The sequence below is a fragment of the Heloderma suspectum genome, chromosome 3 (assembly GCF_057233095.1).
Source record: "Heloderma suspectum isolate Gila_16-S chromosome 3, 16-S_ref, whole genome shotgun sequence".
NCBI classification, from domain to species: Eukaryota; Metazoa; Chordata; class Lepidosauria; order Squamata; family Helodermatidae; genus Heloderma; species Heloderma suspectum.
The window spans coordinates 237271058-237292490 of record NC_139460.1 but is presented as its reverse complement, the minus strand read 5'-3'; the positions used below and the strand labels follow the sequence as shown (position 1 = coordinate 237292490).

Sequence of the window (21433 nt, the reverse complement as noted above, 5' to 3'; positions counted from 1 at the left end):
ACACATGATGACCACCACAGATGAAAAATGTACACCAAAAGTACATACTGTGTGCATACCGTCATGTCTGATGGACGCACAGGCATGAGGTAAGGACCCTGACAGGCAATGGCTCCCTGGCTGGTGCACAGCGCATATATAGGTCAGCATAGGATGGGGGCTAGAAGTCTGTAACATGCAGCATTATGCTTGACCATTTTTCTCTCAAAACTCACTTCTGTACAGTACAGCCTTTCCCAACCTGATGCCTTCCAGATCATTTGGACTACAACTCCCAGCATTCCTGATCATGCTAACTACAGCACATGGGAACTGAAGTCCCAAACATCTGGAAGGCACCAGGTTGGGAAAGGCTGGTATAGAAGGAAAGCCTCACACACACACTACATATACACTACCACGTGATCCAAAACACCGCTCACCTGGCAGCCCTGCCTCCTCATCCCACGTGGTTGGGTGGGCTCTGCGGTCACATTAACCAATGGGGAACAAAAGACACTCTGCACATGTCCAGAAGCTCTCCTTTCAGTTATTCCTTGGTAAACAGATGGGCCTCCCAGCGCTCAGTCCTAGCACTCGAAACAAAGGCAGAGGCCTACCTAGACTGCTCTGCTGGTGTCGAAGCTCCAGCGCTGGAGCCAAGCACACTCTGCCTCCCCTAGACCCGCAGAGCCCATAATGGGGCGGCGAGCCCAACTTGCGGGATCGGGTCAGACCACTGTGGTGAGCAGGGGGGCGTGAATTTGTTTACGTCACGACCAACACACACACACAGCGCCTTCCCGCTACCCTCGACTCCAAGCAGCTCGGCGCTCCGATTACCTGCGCGGGGAGCCGGCCCGGGGAGAAGGGGGAGCGCCCCCGACCCCACCCCTCGCCCTCCCCGCCGCCGAGACGGCCTCGGCCTTGCTTTCCGGCTTCGCGGGCGCATGCGCGCAGTTGGAAGCGCGGAGGCATGGCTACTCGAGCTAAGCGGAGGAGAGCGGCAGGGCCGCCCGACTGCCGGGAGGAGGAGGGCGCCGATGGGGGGGACTCCGGCTCGGAACCTGAGAGCGAGGAGGAGGAGGAGGATGAAGAAGACGACGAGGACGACGAGGTCAATGAGGTGAGTGGCCGCCATTTCCTTCTCTTCGGCTTTCTCCCCGCTGAGGGAGCCATTGCTTTTAGAGCGACTTCTGCTGCCCCACAGCCGTCCCCGGGCTCAATTCCGCCCCCTTCCCCAAGGGAGGGCTGCCCGAATGCGCCTGCAGCGCCTTCCGCTACACAAAAGGCCCCATAGGCGCAGCCCAGCCCAGCCCCGCGCTGGAGTGGTCGGCGGGCCGCCTCCTGCAGCCCCGGGTCCATCCCATGTCTCCTTTCCCCCACGGAGAGAGCCCCGATTCTTTTCGCTCACACGCCTTCTAGCCTGCACGATTCTCCACCCAGAGAATCCTTTCTCTCCTAGGCATTACTCGTCCGGCCTTATGAAGCAGTAATAAAGATGGGCGGCCTCTGAGCATGTGCAGAGTGCGAGTCCTTGCTAGCAGCTGCTCCTTAAGGCCAGCTTTGCCGCCAAGAACGCAGACCACAGAGGCTTCGCGTCCATGAAGCAGCTTCCCTGTGGTTTTACAGTTTTATCCCTTGGGAGCGGGGAAGGGTCCTCTTAAGTCCACGGAGTTGTACAGAAAGAGGGGACATACTGATTGTTGATTTTTTTTATTTTTAGTTCAGGCAAAACAGTTCAGATTAATATTATGGACACCACAGATTGGTACCTGTACATGTTAAGCATCTCAGCTCAATCTTCAGTAATTGTATGTTTGGGATTCTCCCCGCCCCCCCCCCCGCCCCCGCTTCTTTTGAGGTAAACATTTCTTGGCAAGTTTGGGTGTGTGATTCCTCTTTTGTGTTTTATTCACAGGAAGTAAACGTTGAATTTGAAGCACATGCAATATCTGATCATGATAAGAATGGAATAAAGAAATTATTACAGCAGGTACATACATATGGCTACTCTTGTGGCATTTGCTTGTTGTTTTTGGACATTAAATATCATGAAAGGAAAGGCAATTATTGTGAATAACTGGAGGGAAATCATTATAACCTTTGGGTGAGTGCATGTATTCCCAAATTCTGGTTGACTTATGGAGTTGGTTCTGTTGCATTCTGGAGTATCGTCACACTCTGATAGTTTGAGATGTCTGTAACCCAGTTGTTGTTTTTAAAGCTGTGGTGGAGGCCCTGATTGGGACCACAGGGGGTGGAGGACCTCTCCCCACAGTCCACTGGTATTGGCCCCTGAAGCTCTCCTTTTCCAAGGGGGGATAATTTCAGTAGGAAAACAGTGGGAGGGGAGAGGGTCCAAATCAGGGACCCCATTTTCAGTTTATATAAAGAAAAAGACTTGGGGAATCCTAAGCATTGGGTTCAAACACACCTTTAATGTAAGATGTAGTTTGACCCTCACTGGATACCCTGAAATTGCAACGTTTAGAATTTTCAATCCTAAATTGATACATTCACAGTTTTATTTTTTGCATGACTACAGATTATAGCACTACTCTAATAACTCCAAAGGAAAGCAGGGCTGTATGTAAGTGACTTAGGGCACAATCCTATCCAGATAGTTGCAAGCCTCTGAAATTGGAGGCTGCTGACTATCCTGTGCAGGATGCCTGGAGCACAGAGGGGATCCTCTCCTCTGTGCTCTGGCCACCCTGCATTTTTGCCTAGATGGACAATTGTGTCCATCTAGGTGCAGCTTCGAGGAAGGGGCCGGGAGACCTGATAGGAAGCTGCATAAAGCAGCTTTCGTGGTCTCCTCCCCTCCCTGCCCCTAGGACCTCCCACTTCTCTACATTCTGTTTCCAAGCACAGAGGCATAGCTGGTGCAGAGAGAACCGCACCAGCTACGAGGGACCGGGGAGTGTGTTTTCTAGGAACCCAGGTTGGGGCCCTGGCTCCAACTTTGTTCCCAGCAGCCGAACAATCCTATGGCCCACTAGACAGTGTCTAGTGGCCATAAGATTGCTCCCTCCAGGACATTAAATTATATGAACAGACAAAGAAGATGAATCCACACTATGGGAAAATAGGTTAAGTATGGTGAAGGCAAGTTGTGCTGGAACTTATGTTGGCCCTTGAATACTGGCCTCATGTTGTGTTTTCGTGAAAATTAATGCTTTGGATGTCTCTAGCTGTCCAGTGTTATGATGCTATAGGTGCAAATTAGATTCCACAAAACAATCTGTATCTTAAGAAGTTATACAAAGTAGATAATATGTTCTTAATAAAAGTCTACAGCATTCTTCTCTCCTCCACTCCCCCCAGCTGTTTCTAAAGGCTCCTATTAATACAGCTGGACTGACTGATATATTGATACAACAAAATCACATTGGGAGTGTTATCAAGGTAAGATATAATCTAAACCTTAAGTTAAAAAGGTAAAGGTGTCCCCAACCAGTCGTGTCTGACTCTAGGGTGTGGTGCTCATCTCCATTTCTAAGCCGAAGAGCCAGCGCTGTCCGAAGACGCTTCCGTGGTCATGTGGCTGGCATGACTGAACACCGAGGCACATGGAACGTTGTTACCTTTCCCGCCGAGGCGGTACCTATTTATCTACTTGCAGTTTCTTGCTTTCGAACTGCTAGGTTGGCAGAAGCTGGGACTGAAGACGGGAGCTCACTCCGTCACGCAGCACTCGGGTCTCGAACTGCTGACCTGCCGACCTTCCGGTCTGCAGTTCAGCGTCTTAACCACTAAGCCACCGCGGCCCCAAAAATCTTAAGTTAGTACACTGTATTTTCATGGTAGAATAGGACAGTTTGTGGCATATATCCATGGTGAGTTAGCAAGATACAGTGGCCTCTTTTCCTAGTATGGCCTTTGGATCTGAAGCATGTGTGCTGTACATAGGCCATTTGTCTGCTTCACAAATGCTCCAGTAGTAATGGCTATAAGAACACAATTATTTCTGAAGAAAAACAAAATGGACTTCTCTCTTACTGCTATTGAAGCAAAAGTCTGGGAGCATGATGATTCCTGATAAACAAGAGTAAGGGGGTGGAAACGCATCCCTCCAGGTAGCTAGTTGTCCTCATTCTTAACAATGAATGCAGTAGATCACAAACAGCTTCTAGGCTAGTCAGGTTCATTTCTGAGGGAAACACAAAGTGCTTGAATGCAGGGTGTTGCTGCAAGGCAAAAGTAAAGGGCTACATGAGTGCATTAATTTTATTTGTTGAAAATATTCATACCCCAACCTTCCATTGTGCAAGTAGTACTTGGGGTGGCGTACTGTACATCAACACAATAAGAATGCACCATAACAGTATAAAATATATCAAAACAGAAATGGGTCGTAGCAGAGTTCTTGAAATGCCCTAAAAATACAAGGCTTGCTTCATAAAAATAACTTCAATTCAGCAAGCCACACGCTTGCTGAAAAATGATTCTTTTAGCCAGGTGGTGAAAAATCAAAGGGAGATAGGGCAAACCAAGCCTCCTGGGAGGAGTTCCGTAGACTGGGAATGGCACAGGGAAGGCCGCCTCTCACGTCTCAGCCAGTCACACCTCCATCACTGACTGGATACAGAGCCTACCCTGCAGATCTTTAAAAGAGTGTGTGAGGTCATATGGGAAGAGGCAGTCCCTTAGGTATCCGTCATGTGTGTTACGGACTCTTACTTTCACATACTGAAAACGTAAACTTAAAAAAAAAAAAAAAGAACCATTCCAAATCTGCTTCAGGCATGGGCTTCTGTTACTCAATATTAACACTGTCCAAGAGTTACAGAAAAAATACATAGGTTTCTTAACATCAGTGTTGGTCATACTTCTGCAGGCTAGTTTCAGTTCTTTCATAGTAAACTGTTGCACAAATCTACAAAACCATTTTGACCAAAAACCATGGTACCAAGAAATGACAATCCTGGCAGTGAGCTTCATACATATTATGGATTTGTATGCGGCCATTTTCACACTGGGAGCCAGAAATAACTGAATTGCCAGCTGTATATGCATGCCACAATCTTTGGTTCATGTTTCCAAGTCCACTTATCCTGATATGATGGCCCATTCTTCTGCTTGTATGCCAGTACTACAGAATGGCCATATTGAGGGATGGGATTCTTACAAAATAGCTTGAATGTCAATGACTGGCAAGGAAGCTCCAGCAAAATTCTGGTATGACTGCTGATATGATTCTGGCATGATTAGTGGTAATGATTCTATCATTTCAGATGGGCATCCATGTATCTGATGGAACCATGGAGAAAATGGGTCACAATTTTGAGTTAGATCTAATGACATGTTATTAATGGAAAGGGTGAAGTTGACCACAGCTGATATGTTAAAGTGATATTTCACAGAGTAAATTGAACTGTTCAAAGGTGCCAATTTCATGTAGCTATAGTTTGATGGAAGACTGATGAAGTACCATTAGAATTACAAATGAAATCTTGGTATATAGTACTGCCTTTACTTTCACATGTAATATTCCAAAAATAGGTTTTTCCAGGAACTGGGACACCTCAGAATTTAAGAATACCCTTTCCAAGATTGTCTGACTTTTGAATTGTGGAATAGGTGGGAAGACTGTATATGCAGATAGTGTTCATATGGAAATCTGTTCCTTCATAGACACGGTGCAAGTTGGTTTAAACCCCTAAACAGTTTGGGACCAGATTACCTTAAGGACTGCCCTCACTTTTATGATCCTATCTGAACAATAATATCTGTTTCATGTGCCTGCCAGTAAATCAGTGAAATTGGTAAGCATAAGAGAGACAGGGCCTTGTCAGTGATGGAGAGGTTATGGAACTCCCTTCCAGTCGACTTATGCTTGGTTGCTAAAGTACAGTCATGTAAGCAGGCCTTGAAAACTTATTTCTTCAATACTGCCTTTCCCTAAGAGTGTAAATGGCTTTTGTGTGATTCAGAACAGCTTTCTCATAATAGTTGTACACATTTCTGATGTGCCAAATATATATTTTATGGTTCCTTTTCTGCATGTTGTTTTGTGAGGGGGCTTAGCCCTGATGAGCAGCTTATAAATACTTTGAATAAATAAACATTGGGTACTAATAGACCATGATACTGGCAGAATGTTTTAGGTGGGCCAAAACCCTTAATAGCGACACTTAAGAAAACATGAATCTGGTTGTGTTTTTCCTTTATTTTCTGTTTAATAGCAAGCAGAAGTTTTAGAAGATAGTGATGCTGATGAAGATGATGCTGATGAGGTTTTTGGCTTCATAAGTCTCTTAAACCTAACAGAAAGGAAGGTCAGTAGTAATTATTTATGATGAACCAGCATTAACTTAATTTGGCAGTGAAATATTGAAATTGTGTTTGCCAAAGGTAGACCACTGAAAACACATGTTCGTCTTGTGGCTTTACACATGCAATGAGACTGCATTATTATAGTTATTTCAACAATTATTAAAATCATGATATATTTTAAATATATAATTTCTACAAATTTGAAGAATCCGCTCTCTAAAATATCAGCCTTGCCTAAAGGGGAGAGCTTTAGTTGTAGGATCATAGAGTTGGAAGAGGCCATTTAGGCTACTGAGTCCAACCCCCTGCTCAGTGCAGGAATCCATCCCAGAGTTCATGACCCAGCAGCAAACCATGGTTTCTCTTTCTGAGTTGTTTGTGGTTAGCAAACCATGTTTTATTAGTGCAACTGGGTTTGTACATCATGAGAATCCAGAATTCAACAACCCAGGAGTTAAATAAAACCATGGACTAGCATTATGTGTGAACCAGATCACTGTGTTAGAATGCTGTCAATGGTGTTAATATCTGTTAAGACTTTCTATAGCTAAGTAAATGGTACTTAAGAGCTGTGGAAAGGACTGTGGTGAATGGAAGATGATTTCAATGGTGAAAGATCATGGTGGTAATGGGACGGTGTTATCAGTAAACATTAATAAATTCAGTAGTGTTAACACTTGAACTTTCAAATTAGTTATCCTTATTTATAGCTGCAGAACACTGACTGTGCTTTGAGTTGTTGAGAAGGGCATGGTTGATAACACTAATGATACTATTCATTGCCACTAGTAGCATGTTCTAATGTGAGAATCCTGTTGTGTCATATTTTTGTTCAGGCTGGCACTAATGTGATTTTAGCTTTTTTTTTAGCATATACTATATATAATGTATTTTAATGTTTTTCTAAATTTTGTGAATTGCCCAGAGAGTTTTGGCTATCATCCAGATATGAAAAACGAAATTTTAAAGCATTTATTTGTCGCTTTTATTTGTTGTATTAGGCAATTTATGCTGAAATAATTTCACATTTTTATTAGTAGTTTTTAGTCATGTAGTTGCTTTTGTAGCACCAAGTAGAATGCAGCTGCTTGGTTACCATTTCAGCCATCCTGTCAGAATTAATTCCCTTTAGATTCCTTCATCTAAGGATCGATTAAATAATTTTAAAGGAAATCCCTTCAAATCATTAAGTCACAGCAAGGAATTTCCCACAGTCCTGTAAAACAGTGCCCAGAAGCTCTCTTAAGTTGTCTTATGTAAATAATTATTCTGTATTGCAAAGAAAATCTATCCTTTGATTCCTAGGGTACCGAATGTGCTGAACAAATTAAAGAGCTGGTTTTAAGCCAGTGTGAGAAGAACTGTGAACAGAGTATGGTTGAACAGCTGGATAAGCTCCTAAGTGACACCACCAAGCCTGTGGGCTTCCTGCTAAGTGAAAGATTCATTAATGTACCTCCCCAGATCGCTCTGCCCATGCACCAGCAACTGCAGTAAGCACTTTTCCAAAATAATTTTTGAACATTAATTTTTATCCTTGGATGACCTCTGAAACCTTGTTTAAATGGAAATGTGTAGAATGGGAGGAAAAATAGAAAATACAGTCCATTTAAAGAACAGACCCTGGGAAGCAGAAATCAGCATTTTAGTATTGTTGTCCTATGTGGTCTTTAGTACAAACATTCATTGTTTCATGTAATGGGCCAGCTGGCATGATGCGAGAGCCCATCATGGGTTAATTTACTCACGAGTAGCTTCTGTGCATGCCGGCCACTATTATGAATTTGCAAGCCCTGGCCGGGAGTTGCTATGGCTTGACATGTCCGAACCCGAACAGCAGGAGTTATTTGAGGGTTAAACAACCTTCACATAACACTAAGACAAACTGTGGGTTATGTGAGGGTTGTTTAACCCTCAAATAACCCCTGCTTCCTGAGTTCAACACAGCAACCTGTACCCAGGGCATACATATTCATAACAGTTGATGGCATGTGCTCCAATGCCCCAAGGGTTAATTAAAACATAGTGGGCTGTCATCTTGGTCAAACTAGGTCATTGTGAGTAGGTTATATTATTATATGTGAAAACTCTTCATCAGGAACAAAAGGGGTTGGTTAAAATTATGCAGCAATGTATTGGATCCAGACAAATGTTTAGAATACTTCTGAGAGTTGTGCTGTGGCTGGGAAAGAACTCATTTAAAAATCCCACATGTTTTTACAATTCATATTTTATTATAGTTATCACTGTTCCTGGCTCTGGAATGGCAGATTGGTTACAGAAATTCATCTGTAAATGTTTGTACTTTGTGCAGATTAATTTTAACTAATTGCAAGATTATAAACTGGTATGTGAGATTCATGACTAGAGATCAGTAAAGAGTTTTGACAAGGCCCAGGCCAAGGGACTCAAGCTGTAAGGTTTTGGACTGCTTCTGGTGGTGGAGGAAAAATTTCCTCTTTTTCTTGGTTTCCTATCCTGGTTTTTTGGGAGCCCTTAAACCACAGTTTCCTGTTCCAGCCATCACAGGAAACTGTGGTTTAAGAAAACATGAAATCTTCACCAAATTAGGTGCAGAAAGGGAGTGGGAGGAGCAAGGACAGAGCATGCAGGCAAATGGCTTGTTCCTAATTTCATAAAACCATAGTTTATAATACCAGCAATTTTTATGTCTGATTTGGGTCTTGGTGTTAACAAATAACTGAATTTAAAATTGTATCTGAATATGAGCAAGCATATTAAAGGCTACACTTGTAATATTTTAAAACAATTCATGAAATATGAATATAAGACTTTGCCAACCAAAAGCATTAACAGTTCCTTTCCATGTCATGGAAGAACACTGTTCTTACCCAGCAACAACCAGCCTTACTTCTGGAAAGTTCTGGACACTTATTGCTTAGTTTCATTACAGGTAGAGAGAACACAAAACAAAAATCCTTCACAATTGTTGCCCTAAGCAGCTATTTGAAGGAATGCCATTCCCTGTACCAGTCTTCCCCTGGTTGGATCTGTGGGGGAGACCTGTCTCATTGTTCCGCTACTGTGGGATGGACACTAAGTGGGGACACTAGATAGGTTCTTCTCCATGGTGGTGCCCTTACTTTGGAATATTTTCCCCACGAGGTATGACTGGCATCAACTTTGCTAATATTTCAGGACCAGGCTAAGACTCATTTGTTTTCCTGGGGATTTATGCACAGTCAGCTGGATCTTCTGTTGATTATTTTCTTTGCTGATTATCTGTTGCTTTTACTAGAGGCTTATATCTTGTATTTATTGTCGGTTGGTTTTAATATTGTGGTTGCCCACCCTGGAGTTTTTTTATGAAGAGTAGGATTTAAATAAAACTAACTAATGAAATTAATCAACAAAAATGAATTCTGTAGTTCAAAAGGCATGTGGGCTACATGACCAAAGGTTTTGGATTATACCTCTGGGAAGTATAAAGTCTTTTGTTGGAAACAGATGTTTGAATTGTTAAAGTAACCAAGTAGTGTTCATGCTTGTTCAGTAAACTCATGAATTTGGAAGTTGGAAACTTGATTTAAATCACCTTGATATAAATCAGTTCACCCTGCTAAGAGTTACAGGCTCTAAGTCTGGGAAGGAGAATGAAAGAGGTGGGTACAGTCTTCATAGCAAAACCTTGAGTTAACAGAAGTATGGCAACTGTATGCACAGTTTTATCCCCATGATAGAAACTGCATAGAGGAGGGTTTTACTCATCATAGGTGAACAGACAAGTAGCTAACTTTATCTCCTGTTCAGAAGTGAGTATTGGTATGAAGTGGAATACATCATGTTTCATGGATCAAAGCAACAGATTGGTGCAAGAGGCTGATGGATCCACAAAGCTATGATATTTATGGCAGAGGAACAAAGTAGAGAGTGTGCTAGAGGGAACTGTATTGGTGGGGGAGACATAAGGCGTCCGTCATGCAGTGTATTTTGGTGTTTCTGCTAGAGATTTCTTTGTGTTTAATCCACGTTTCTCTTAATCTGCCACTAAGGAGCATTCATCTGCTCTTTTTAGTAGCACTACAGTTCTCTGAGTGATAAGCTGCTGCTCCTTTTTAAGCATAATATAAGCCCTAACATGGCTTTATAAATTTTGGCATTGTATTTTGTTAATAACTGAAATTTGAGCCATTGATATTCTTAGCAAGCTTGAGTAGTGAATGAGTACATTCAGCATGAGGTTCATTCATTCTTTTGCTTCCAGAATGGGAAAATGTTAAATAGCTCCATACAGAGTGGCACCCATTCTTACTTGTCAGATAAGAGTTTGTTGATGCACAGCACTGGGGAAAGAAAAATGACTGGTGACCAATGTAAACCTAAGAAGCACTCATTGATCTCCTTCATACCACATGAATCCTTTGCCACTATAGCAGCCACCTTCAGTTTCTGATAGGATGGCAATTCTGACTGGTTGTATTCAATAAGATATCAAATATTGTGAGGCCATTTTCCTACTGGGGAGAAAACTGATTGTGTGGACTAAATATTCTATTCTACTTGACCTATTTGCATTTGAGTGTATTTGTCCGTGGCACAAAGGCCACTGTAAAATACAATACTATATAAAATACAGCAGTGCAGAGTAAAACATAGCAATAAAAGCAAGCCAATCAATTCCACACATTTACAAAAGGTCTATAACAGCTAATCTCCTTTACAGTCCACTGCAGGCATCTTTAAACAATTACAACGATTTTCTGTGTTGCTACTGCAAAAGTAGACCTTGTTGTGATGGCCAATAAGGCACTGATAATATCAGTGTGGCCTACATATTGAGAACTTATAAAGAAATAGTGTATGTATTCATGTCTTTCTTTACTATAGTTGGGTAAGTAAGTGAGACAGAATTTTCATTTATTTCTGTTTTTCATTCAATTTCAGCAAAGCAGCTTTGTTTTCATAGGGTGGGTGGAGACAGTGTGAACAGAAGGAAGGAGAAATAGACACTTCATAGTTCTAATGCTCTGTTGTTCCCTTTAATTTTCCAACAGCAGCAGAAGCATTTGTTGCTCAGAATGTTTCCTCCTTCCTCTTAAGGAAGGGGTGGGCAACCCATGAGCCACATGCGGTCTTCCGCCACCCCCCATGCAGTCCTCTGAGAGGTAGGAAAATAGCATCTCAGAGGGAATTGCTAGGGGATGAAAGAGGCTTTAACCCACCTCCCCCCGGGATCTCATCTCAGCAGACAAGGAGGGGAAGTTAAAACTACCGCATTCCTGCCTGCTGAGATGGGGTGGAAGAGTGCATGTGTGGTCCCCAACCCTTTTTGGCCCTGAGGGCATGTGGCCCTCGGGGCCAAAAGGACTGTCTCATCTGTTGTAAGGCCTGGAGAAGCAGTGTGCTTTTGTGCCCATCTGAGGATTATATTGGCACACAAGAGAGCACTGTTGTACCAAACCAGTCATTTTTCTGAGGAGTTAGCTAAAAATGTGTGAGTCTCTAGTTTGAGGACTGAGCACAAGAGAAGTGCTTTGCACTTGACCTTTACTGCAGTTATGCATAAGTTTGAGTGGAACATGAAGAAATCTTTGATGTAAACGTGTGCTTATTTCTAGGAAAGAACTGACAGAAGCTCAAAGAACAAACAAGCCTTGTGGAAAATGCTACTTCTATCTTCTAATTAGCAAGACTTTTACTGATAAGAAGAGTAGTGCTGGAAAAAAAAGAAGCAATGCCCACCAGAAAGAGGAACTGATGTTTTCAAATGCTGAGGAAGAATTCTTTTATGAGGTGAGATGACTTACTGATTGTTCAATTTCCTACATGTGCTTTGATTTGCACCAGAGCTCATAGAGGATTTAAAGTTTCTTTCTAATCCAAAGTTGCTGTTAAATGTGGTTAAAATAAATCATTTGGTATAGATAACCCTGACCTGGCCAACATCTGGTAACCTTGCACTTGAGGAATTAGAATGTAGCAATTATTTAGAACAAGCTAGTACCCTCCAGATGTTTTGGACTATAATTTCCATCAGCCCTAGCCAACATGGTGAATAGTCAGGAATGATGAGAATTATAGACCAAACATCTGCAGAGGTCGGGGAAGGCTGGCTGGTTAGAGCAATATAGGATAAGAATTCCACAATTTCTACTCTTCCTTATGCATACTAGCTTCTTATTCGATCCTTCCTAAATGGTCAAGTCTGGTTTCCTTTTTAATGTGCACTGAGAGGGATGTTTTGAGTGTTACTTTAGAAAGCACTACTTAGAGATTTGAAGTATTATTTTTCTTCAGGTGTTTTGAAGAGAAGAAATCTAAAGTCCTAAGAGGAGTGAATGTCAAGTGATGATCTTAAGCCTTGTGCATTCCTCTGATACCTGCACTTAAGTTATTATAAAATGTTTGGCCAAATTTATTCAGTCACCTGTGTGACCATATACTCTGAAATCCATGGCCTGCAGGGACCATATTATGTGGAGACATGTTTTAGCACCCAGGTTCTCAAAGCGTGATGGAACAGCAGCATCTCAAGATTAGCCTTAGTGGCTGTCAAAAAATTGTATGGAGAGGAGGGAGGGACAAGGCAAAGAAAAAGAGGAAACATTCCCTGCGTTCCCCAGCCCTGACCCATGTGTTCTGATTCTATGGAGCTGGCTCCAGGAACAGCTGCAACCACTATAGTCAAGTTTGCTCCAACTGGGAAGTACCTGCTTTGAACAGAGAGGCTGCAGCAGCTATCCCTGGAGCTGAATGGGGAGTGAACTGGATTCTCCCACCTTTTCAGCTCTAAAGCAGTTGTGGGGGCTTGTGCCTGCTTGGTAGAGGGATAGCACCTGTGTGCTGCTCTCTGCTGTCAGGGATATTCATATGCACTAGTGTTGCCTGTGCTAATTTGGGTAGTGGCAGAAGGTGAGCTCCCACACACTTTTGTGTGTGTGTGAAGCTAGGGTGCATCTACTGTTGGCAGAGACTCTCTCCTGTCCTATTCTCTCTCACCTCCATAAGCTTCTTCAGTGTCCATGAACAGTGGACCCACCTTTCTGATACAAAGAGCTGATATTCTTCAGATATTACTGTATGATTTGTCAGGTAGAGCTACTTAAAATTATGTTCTGTTAGGGTGCAATACTATGGCCGGTAGACAGCGGCTAGATGGCCATAGGATTTTTTAGTTCCCAGAAAACCGCCTCCCCACCCCTGCCACCTCGTAGGAAGCATAGTTTGTCCCCTGCTCTGCGCTCAGAAGAGCAGTGTGAAGTGAGGGGAAAGGGGGTGGGTGGGGACAACACTTCCTATGTGCTGTCCAGCCTCCCCCTCCCCCGAGCTGTCCCAGCTAGACAGCCGCAATCGGCCATCTAGCTGCAAATGCAGGATGGCTGGATCGCAGAGGAGAAGATCCCCTCCGTGCTCCGCCTGCCCTGCATTGGATAGTTGGTCGCCTGTGAGTTCCAGGGGCGGCCAGCTATCCCCACAGGATTGTGCCCTCTGTGCCAAAGCACTTGTAGATGTGTCAGATACTTCAGTGTGTTCTTGTTTAAAGAACAATTCTCTTTTTCCAGGCATATCCTAGATTAGGGAAGCCCAGATAAAATAAACACATGAGTAATCAGCTGACTATACTATATACTAGCTTGTTGCTATTTTGCCATTTTCGTATATGATGTAAATGTAAAGGTGGCATATAAAGGTGATAAGGACACGGCCAATGCGATTTTTAAACAATAAAATGAAATGTTTAGTTCTGCTGGTTATGGAGAGATTTTAAGATACAAAAACAAATTTTGTCTTCGAGGTGCAGTATTCAGGAGTTGGCACTGGGTTATATGTTAATTTCTCATGGCCTTCACCATCTCATGACATCATGCCAGTTCTTGCCAGAATACTTTCTAAAAACCCAAATATTTGGTTTGGAACAAAGTTTCAAATTGAGGAACAGTATGAGAAAAATAATAGTTTTTATACATTGTATTTATTTGCATCAATTAGGCACACTATGTTCTTAGAACAGAATGTGGAATTATCTTTAAAAATGCAGATGTTAAATTAAGCTGTCCATTGTCCAAGGCCCCATGTAACAAGTTGCTGGTTTTCACTTAGTCTACTGGTTCATGACATGTATCCAGAGTCTCCTCCAAGGTGTGCAAAAGGGCCTTCTGCATCACCTATCATTGCATTACTGCATACAAGCATTCCAATGCGTCTAGATACGGTATCTGAAATACTGCACACTAAGTTCTGTAATAGATACGGTATCTGAAATACTGCACGCTAAGTTCTGTAACAGGCTACTGGATCTTCAGTTACAACTGATTCTTATCAAAATGGTTTTACTTGATCTTACTCTACAGACAACATAAGCTGTATGCATATTTTTTAAAAAGCAGCAGCACACAAATGGAATGCTTCTAACCAGAGACTGCTTATTTTGTTTTAGAAATCACTTCTGAAGTTCAGTTACTTGGTAGAAGAGGAGAGTGACTCGTGTTTGGGAGGCAAATGGTCTTTTGAAGATGTACCTATGAAACCTTTGCGAACAGTGATGGTGATCCCTGCTGACAGGATGGATGCCATCATGGATAAGCTTAAAGAATATCTTTCTATCTAAATCACTTTTTGTGCTAACAGTTTTATGATGTCACCCTATGAGTGGTGTCTAGAACTTTTCTATATCAATTCTGCACTCTTTCAAGATCTCCTTTATATTTCTGTAAAATATGTCAGTTATACAAGTTGCCAGATACAACATGTTTACTATTATGAAATGGCTTTTTAAAACATTAGTATGATTACAAGTGCAATAAAAAAATCAAACCTAACCATCCTTAAATAATTGCTGGATACTTTTCTAAACACCTGTACATCATTTCCATATTGCCAAAGATGATAGGAAAAACTCTCATTCTCATTTTGTTTTCTTGCAGAATATTCGATCACTTATATTGTACAAACTGATGTTGGGGCATGCATTATACATAGAGCTTATGTATACTTCAACATAGTTTGGGATAGGAAACTTATTGAATAATGCATCGTTGTTCAGTGGGTATTTCAGGATAATTTTTATCTTCGTTGTTGTCTTGTTGTTCCTTGTCTGTTGCTGAAATGGGTGATAAATGATCGATTACTTCCTGCAGAAGAGCCTTGTTCTCACTAGCAGGCAGATTACTAAAATAGTATTGAGGTGCCAGCTCCACAAATCTGAAACAGAACAAAGGAGGGTGTATATATATCTATATATCTGTCTATATCTATAAGGCAACAATTTCTTCATATTTTGTATGATTGTATGTATTACTCATGTAACAAATGCTACACACAGGCAGATTCTGGTGTATTAAGTATAGAGCTTCACAGTTGGAATCCAGGATTGGCTCCAAAGAAAATATTCCATATAAGCTTATACGCTTTAAACATTTCTGCAACTTAAGATGCTCCATCTGTTTTTGGAGTGGTGGTGGTAGGCTTCCAGGTGTTGCAAATTGCATATTGAATATAGAATAACTCCAGATCTGAGTGTACTCTGTGCAAATTCTACCTAGAGCTTTAGTCCATACACTATTGAAATTCAGGGAAGCTGTGGAAGGGCTGTTGTTTTTATCTGTTTCAATGGATCTGAGCTAGGAAGAGTTTCCTGCTGCTATGTGGGTTGTTACTAGCCCACTGCCCACGCACATCAGTGCAAGTCATTTGTGACACTTCAACAGCCTAAAAGGGAAAAAGAGTGACTTCATTTCCAGCCTACAATAACTTCCCTATCTAGTTGCCTCAGGGCAATTCTTACTTGCCACAGAGAGGAGCCTGGAAAATTTAAAGCCTTGATGTGTTGAGAAAATATAAAGCCGGCAGGACTTTGTGAGCTAGAGATAGCTGTGTGGACTTTTCTTATACTTTTATTAATATTGCTCATTAATGTTCCATCCCGAACAAATAACATGGATTTTGTTTCACTTGGGTCTTACAGCTGTATATTAGTTCTATGTGCCAAAATATACTCTTCCATTTAAGAGTAGTCCAGCCTATATTATTAAAAGGGGACATCATTGTATTTTGAACTCACTCCATATTTGGGGAAACAAATTAGAAACACAGGACTGAAGCAGCTGAAGGCTGAATGTCCCACTTTTAAATTTCTAATTAAAAATTTAATCCCTTATCCCATGGTTCAGTAAGTGAAATGCTTTTAACTAAAATTTATTTTACTTTTTTATAGAAAGCATTTCTGAAGTTCAGCCATGCTGAGCTGCAAACCTCAAACCATCTGTATGAGAATAGTCTGACTTCATAATGAGACTCTATACGACCATAATCTCTACCTTGTCTGCTCTACAAGCCCCATTTTTTGAAGCTAGTTTAAAATCTAATGCTGGCAACAACAAAAATAAAAAATAATTTGCTGAAGAGCTGTTTAAGGATAGCTAACAGGGGGCTTGTCAGGTGATATTTCATTCCTGGGATTCCATTTGGGGAGAGATTGAAAGTGTGGTTTAGTGGGGCTGGAGCGCTCTTTCTCACATGTTGCTGTTACCCCTGTGTTGAACACTTGAATGGGCTGATGTGAATCCTAGAAATTAACAGGTAGGTAGCTACCTTCTCCAAGAAGTATCTAAACTCGGAAAGGTCATCTCAGTGGTTGAGCACATGCTTTATATGTAAAAGTTCCAGACTCAATTCCTGCTATCTCCAGCTAGGGCTGGGAAACTCCTGACTGAAACTCCCAAGAGCTGCTGCCATTCAGCGTAGACAATACTGTCCTAGATGGACCAATGGTCTGAGTCTGTATAGGGCAGTGGCCTGTGCTCCTATTCCACTTAAACCACTGAAGACACTTGGAAAGTATCAATGGAAGATGATGGGATGTAAAATGCGATTTTACTGCTGGGAGCTAAAAGTGGATATCATGCAAGGGGCTTGAGTCAAGCCTTTACTATCCCCCAGCAAACTAGCATGTAATTTTAATACCAGCCACATATGTGCTAATTTTCTAAATGGCCAGGAATGTTTTCAGTATCCATGCCTATCACCATTCACTGAAACTGAAAACAACTGAAAGTGTCAGAATCCCAAAGCAAAATGAATCAAGCAGCCTTATGCTTTATACAGCAGTTCAATTTCTTTGGTTAAGTCAAGATTTATTAATGCTCAGTTTGGAAGATTTTGGCGTCATAAATAATGACAAACTGTCATAAATAATGCCAGGAGCAGAGCTCAGAATTGCTAGAGACACTGGTTTCAATCCACCAGCAACTTTTCTTGCATAAGCCTAGATGACTGCTTAGACTAGTTCCACTGAAATGAAAGGCATTTACACAATACTACCTACATTCTCTTACAACTCCTGTTTCTTTCAACAAATCTTAAATAGATGTTTTGTGCTGGATTGTGCTCTTAAATTTACATTGTATGATGGAAAAATAAATCCCTGCTTTCTCTTACTCACAGGTCAGGTGATATTGCTGAGATGATTTTTATAGAGTTGTTTTCAGCTAGACTAAATTCGTGGAATACAACCCACTCTGGAATCCTCGTGGTGTTGTAGTATATTGACAAAGGATGAAGCTGAGCTACTTGCCTGTGTGATAACATTAAGTAGTTCCCAGAGCCATCAACATCACGAGCAATCTAGAATATAAAAATGTGTTTAAATTACATGCAATTTACTTGAACTTGTGTCTATGTCAGTATGTTAAAGCCTGCATTCAGTTATCCGCTAAATAGCAAAATATCAAAGTGATGGTTTTGATATGGTTAAAACGTCACATACTTCACTATTAGTAATATTATAGTTTTAACAGTATGCTCAGAAGTAACATTATAGTATTAACAGTATGCTCAGAAGTAAGTCTCCTGGCCTTATTCCCAGTTAAGTGGCCATAGGACTGCAACCTAAATGGACTAGAAGACTGTAGTCTAAACTACAGAACTAAAACAAATGTGAAAAACAGGAAACAAAGGAACTGCATTTTTCAATGCAATAATGCATACCAAAGGTATGTATCTGGATTAATTAAGACTGTCTATATTATACTTGGATGAAGCTATCCAGTTGCTTCCCTTACTTGCATAAAGTAACCAGATACAAGTGCTTTCTTTATTTTCAGTACATTTTCTTTCAATCCAAAAGCAGGTGCTGAAATTGGGAGTTCTGTTCGTCTCATAATGTCATCCAATTCAGCTCTGATAGCTTCTGCCATCCTTAGTGCAGAACAGTTCAGAAAATAATCTTGACACCACGTTTCAATATCATAGTCTGGGAGGAAAAATTGTTAAATTGTGTTATTTTACTTGGGAATCCCATTTGTAATTATGGAGATTTACAGTATCACCTGGCAGAAGAACCCTTTGTGGGCTTAGGGCTGCAATCTTATAAACACCTATCTGTGACCAAGTCCCATTGAGCTCAGTTGGACTTACTTCAGAATAGACATGTATAGGATTGCACTGTAATTCTTGTTCTTTAAACATATAGTCTGGAGAGTACCATAACCAGTGCACACATAGTCTCAACAATGGAGTCTTTGGTAACAGGATAGCAAAAATGAAATGTAGGGAGCTGCTTTTCCACTGCGGCTTGATTTGGATTTTATTTAATGTTTTGATTTTTGGTTTACCTACTTCTAATTTTAAACCTTTGTCCAAAATTATGAAGCTTGTGCTAGCTACCTTGTACACCTTTATATTACTCCTTTCATGTTCTCTTCGTTGGCTCATTTTTCCTTCATAATATATTTTAAACATTTTTCAGGTTCTCAGTAGTTTGCCCTTCCATACCCTTATTTTATTTCCACTCTTTTTTTGGCCTGGGTTTTTTTGTTGTAAGGCTCAAGATCAAATATCTTTGTCCTTGTTCTCTTGCTTCTTGCTGTGCCAGGAATCCTTTTCCTGAACATACTCATCTCCCAAGAAACGGCTTAACACAGATCCCTTTTAATCTGCTTTCTTAAATTAATCTTTGTTCCTTTATCTTACCCTTTTAATTGACAATTTATTTTTAAAATGTCTATATTATACTGTGTTTAACAGTGCAATCCTATACATGTTTACTCAGAAATAATGCCAATTGAGTTTAATCCCAAGTAAGTGAATATATGATTGCAGCCTAATTTACCATCTTAAATGTGAGTGCATCACTATTACCTATGACCATATTCTTGTACATGTTGTCTTTTTTCCAATCCCTTTTGCTGCTTGTTTATTTTTTAGATTGTAATATACTTTAGGGAAGGACCTGTGTGCTTTATCTTTAATAAAGGACACAGTTTAGTTGTAGATGCTATATAAGTAATAGCTATATAAATTGTTCAAAACCCCTTCAGTAAAAACTTCTAAAAGTATAATTAAAATATTTGGCACACACTTACACTGGCTCGTGGAGTTTGTACTAGCTTCCTTGTAAGCATTGTACACATTGATAAGAGCAAAGTGATCTCCTGCAGGATGCAAGAATTTTTGCCGGCAAACGATTGCAATCTCCTCCGTTCCCTGTGGTGGGTTTATAAAGCAACTAGGAGCTTGTGTTGAAAAGAGGAGAGAAAAAGAATGAAAACAAGCCAACAACATGCAAGAAAGTGTGCTGAATGCACAATGTATCCAGTGTAATAATTTTTGAGCGGAAACTGGTTCCTCGGCAAAACCTGTGGTTTATGATCTAGTCATCTTTGGCTTTGTCTACTGAATCCTTTCTCTGGACTTCTGTAGTCACAGCTTGCTCCTCTCAACTCTTATCTGGAACTCTGCTACAAAAACAGTTCTCTCAATTCTCAGACTATATGTGACATCCCTACTTAAGCCAGTATATGCTGGCTTGCTGATGATTCCAAAATATAGCACAAAGTAGTCCTTGACCTTACCCCCACCCCCCACCCCTCTCCACTCTCAAATCTCAATATATCCCTGCTGGTGACTTTAATCCATCCAGCTGCACTACTCTCCACCACCTGAAGGTTTCCTGGTCCCTGAAACTACTCCACCCTTTCTTCATTGTTGGCCTTTATGCCTGGAACTACTTCTCAGAACATCTACATGATGCTGCCTGTCTCATCTTTCAAATCACTCCTTAAAACCCACTTTTTCTATGTAGCCTTTGGCCCGGCCCCTTAGTTACTCCTTATCCCTGACTGAAACTAAGCCTAAGTATGTGTAACCAAACTGAAAGTGTTTTCTTTCTTGTTTACTGTTGTTTCCTTCTTTCCTCTCATGTCTAATTTTTATTATTATTATTATTATTAAATTTATTAATTGCCCATCTGGCTGGTCACCCAGCCACTCTGGGCGATGTACAGCATACAATAAAACAGTTTAAAACAATAAAATTCTACAATAAAAACATTTTCTAAAATACCCTAACCCACCCCAAATGCCTGCCTGAACAACCAAATTTACCAATTTTGGATGGTAAGGCCCTTGTGGCAGAGACCCGTTTCTTTGTTGCTACTCTGTAAAGTGCCATATACACTGATGGTGTGAGATGTATATTAATATGAGTCGTCCCTACTTAATTTCCCAATATTGGCCTGACGCTGCCAGATTTTAAGGCTGATACGAATACAAGGTTTAAGGCTGTTAAAAAGGTGGCGGTGGTCAGCCTTCTATTCTGGTGACGTTAGAATTTCTAGTCAATCTGAGATGATAGTCTTACTAAGCATGGGTGGGAAACTTGATTCAGCCGGAGGGCAACATTCCCTTGTGACTAACCTTTTGGTGGCTGCAAACCAGCAGTGGGCAGGGCCAATCCATTATATGTCACACACCCATTCTCACTCATAATAATCACACACACAGCCCCCCCCCCCCATGCGATGGCAATGAGGCTTGGAAAAAGCCCTTCAATTGGAGCCAATGGGAAACTCTTTTCACGCCTAATTGCCTTGCGGGGGGGGGGATGATCCCCCCCCCACAGCTGTCACCCTCTGAAGATCACACCATGCATACCAGTGGACATTCCTTTAAAAGTCTTGCTGTGGGGAGTGATGAGGGGAACCACTTTGGGTGGCTGGTTCCCCAACCTAGCACTAAAATAGGTGGGGAACTTGTGGCAGTGCTGGAATTAGGAACAAGCCAAGTAAGCCATGGCTTAGGGCCTCATGTTATGAGGGGCCTCTAAATACTTTAGAGATAACTAAGATTTATTATCACTGAAATTGCTTTGGCTGTAGTAACTTTTCATATAAAGCCACCACCCAAATTCTGAACCCTGGCTTCCACATCCCAA

The 21433-nt window shown here is 41.4% G+C and overlaps 3 protein-coding genes across 18 annotated transcripts in view; 1 reads left to right on the top strand and 2 right to left on the bottom strand.

The window, feature by feature from the left end:
* Positions 1-927, bottom strand: part of UROS (uroporphyrinogen III synthase) — a 42214-nt gene extending 41287 nt beyond the window's left edge. For 4 of the 9 annotated variants that reach the window (XM_084841476.1, XM_084841468.1, XM_084841470.1 and 1 more), the window contains exon 1: positions 423-927. The gene's annotated coding sequence lies outside the window, so the exon portion shown is untranslated. The remainder of the gene's footprint in view (positions 1-422) is intronic. The other 5 variants (XM_084841469.1, XM_084841472.1, XM_084841474.1 and 2 more) reach the window with 3 other exon arrangements.
* Positions 928-19578, top strand: BCCIP (BRCA2 and CDKN1A interacting protein). 2 transcript variants are annotated; one of them, XM_084841465.1, is made up of 7 exons: positions 928-1105; positions 1901-1975; positions 3310-3390; positions 6171-6263; positions 7567-7754; positions 11841-12015; positions 14660-19578. In XM_084841465.1, exons 1-7 carry the CDS (start codon positions 956-958, stop codon positions 14828-14830), a joined length of 933 nt encoding a protein of 310 aa, XP_084697591.1. In that variant the 5' UTR covers positions 928-955; the 3' UTR covers positions 14831-19578. The 2 variants fall into 2 exon arrangements, with proteins under 2 accessions (XP_084697591.1, XP_084697592.1); XM_084841466.1 differs by lacking the exon at positions 3310-3390.
* The window catches only part of DHX32 (DEAH-box helicase 32 (putative)), a 45531-nt gene continuing 38764 nt past the window's right edge, over positions 14667-21433 (bottom strand). For 3 of the 7 annotated variants that reach the window (XM_084841457.1, XM_084841459.1, XM_084841460.1), the window contains 4 exons: positions 19584-19733; positions 18282-18472; positions 17663-17844; positions 14667-15423 (listed from right to left, as the gene is read on the bottom strand). In XM_084841457.1, coding sequence (XP_084697583.1) covers positions 15240-15423; positions 17663-17844; positions 18282-18472; positions 19584-19733 — 707 coding nt within the window. In that variant the 3' untranslated portion in view covers positions 14667-15239. The remainder of the gene's footprint in view (positions 15424-17662; positions 17845-18281; positions 18473-19583; positions 19734-21433) is intronic. The other 4 variants (XM_084841458.1, XM_084841461.1, XM_084841462.1 and 1 more) reach the window with 2 other exon arrangements.

What these genes read in the sequence shown, in the direction of transcription:
- BCCIP (XM_084841465.1), top strand. Translation starts at nt 956, where the DNA reads ATGGCTACTCGAGCTAAGCGGAGGAGAGCGGCAGGGCCGCCCGACTGC. An exon ending in AGGACGACGAGGTCAATGAG is followed by an intron (nt 1,106 to 1,900) that starts GTGAGTGGCCGC and finishes TTTTATTCACAG; the next exon opens with GAAGTAAACGTTGAATTTGA. An exon ending in CCCATGCACCAGCAACTGCA is followed by an intron (nt 7,755 to 11,840) that starts GTAAGCACTTTT and finishes GCTTATTTCTAG; the next exon opens with GAAAGAACTGACAGAAGCTC.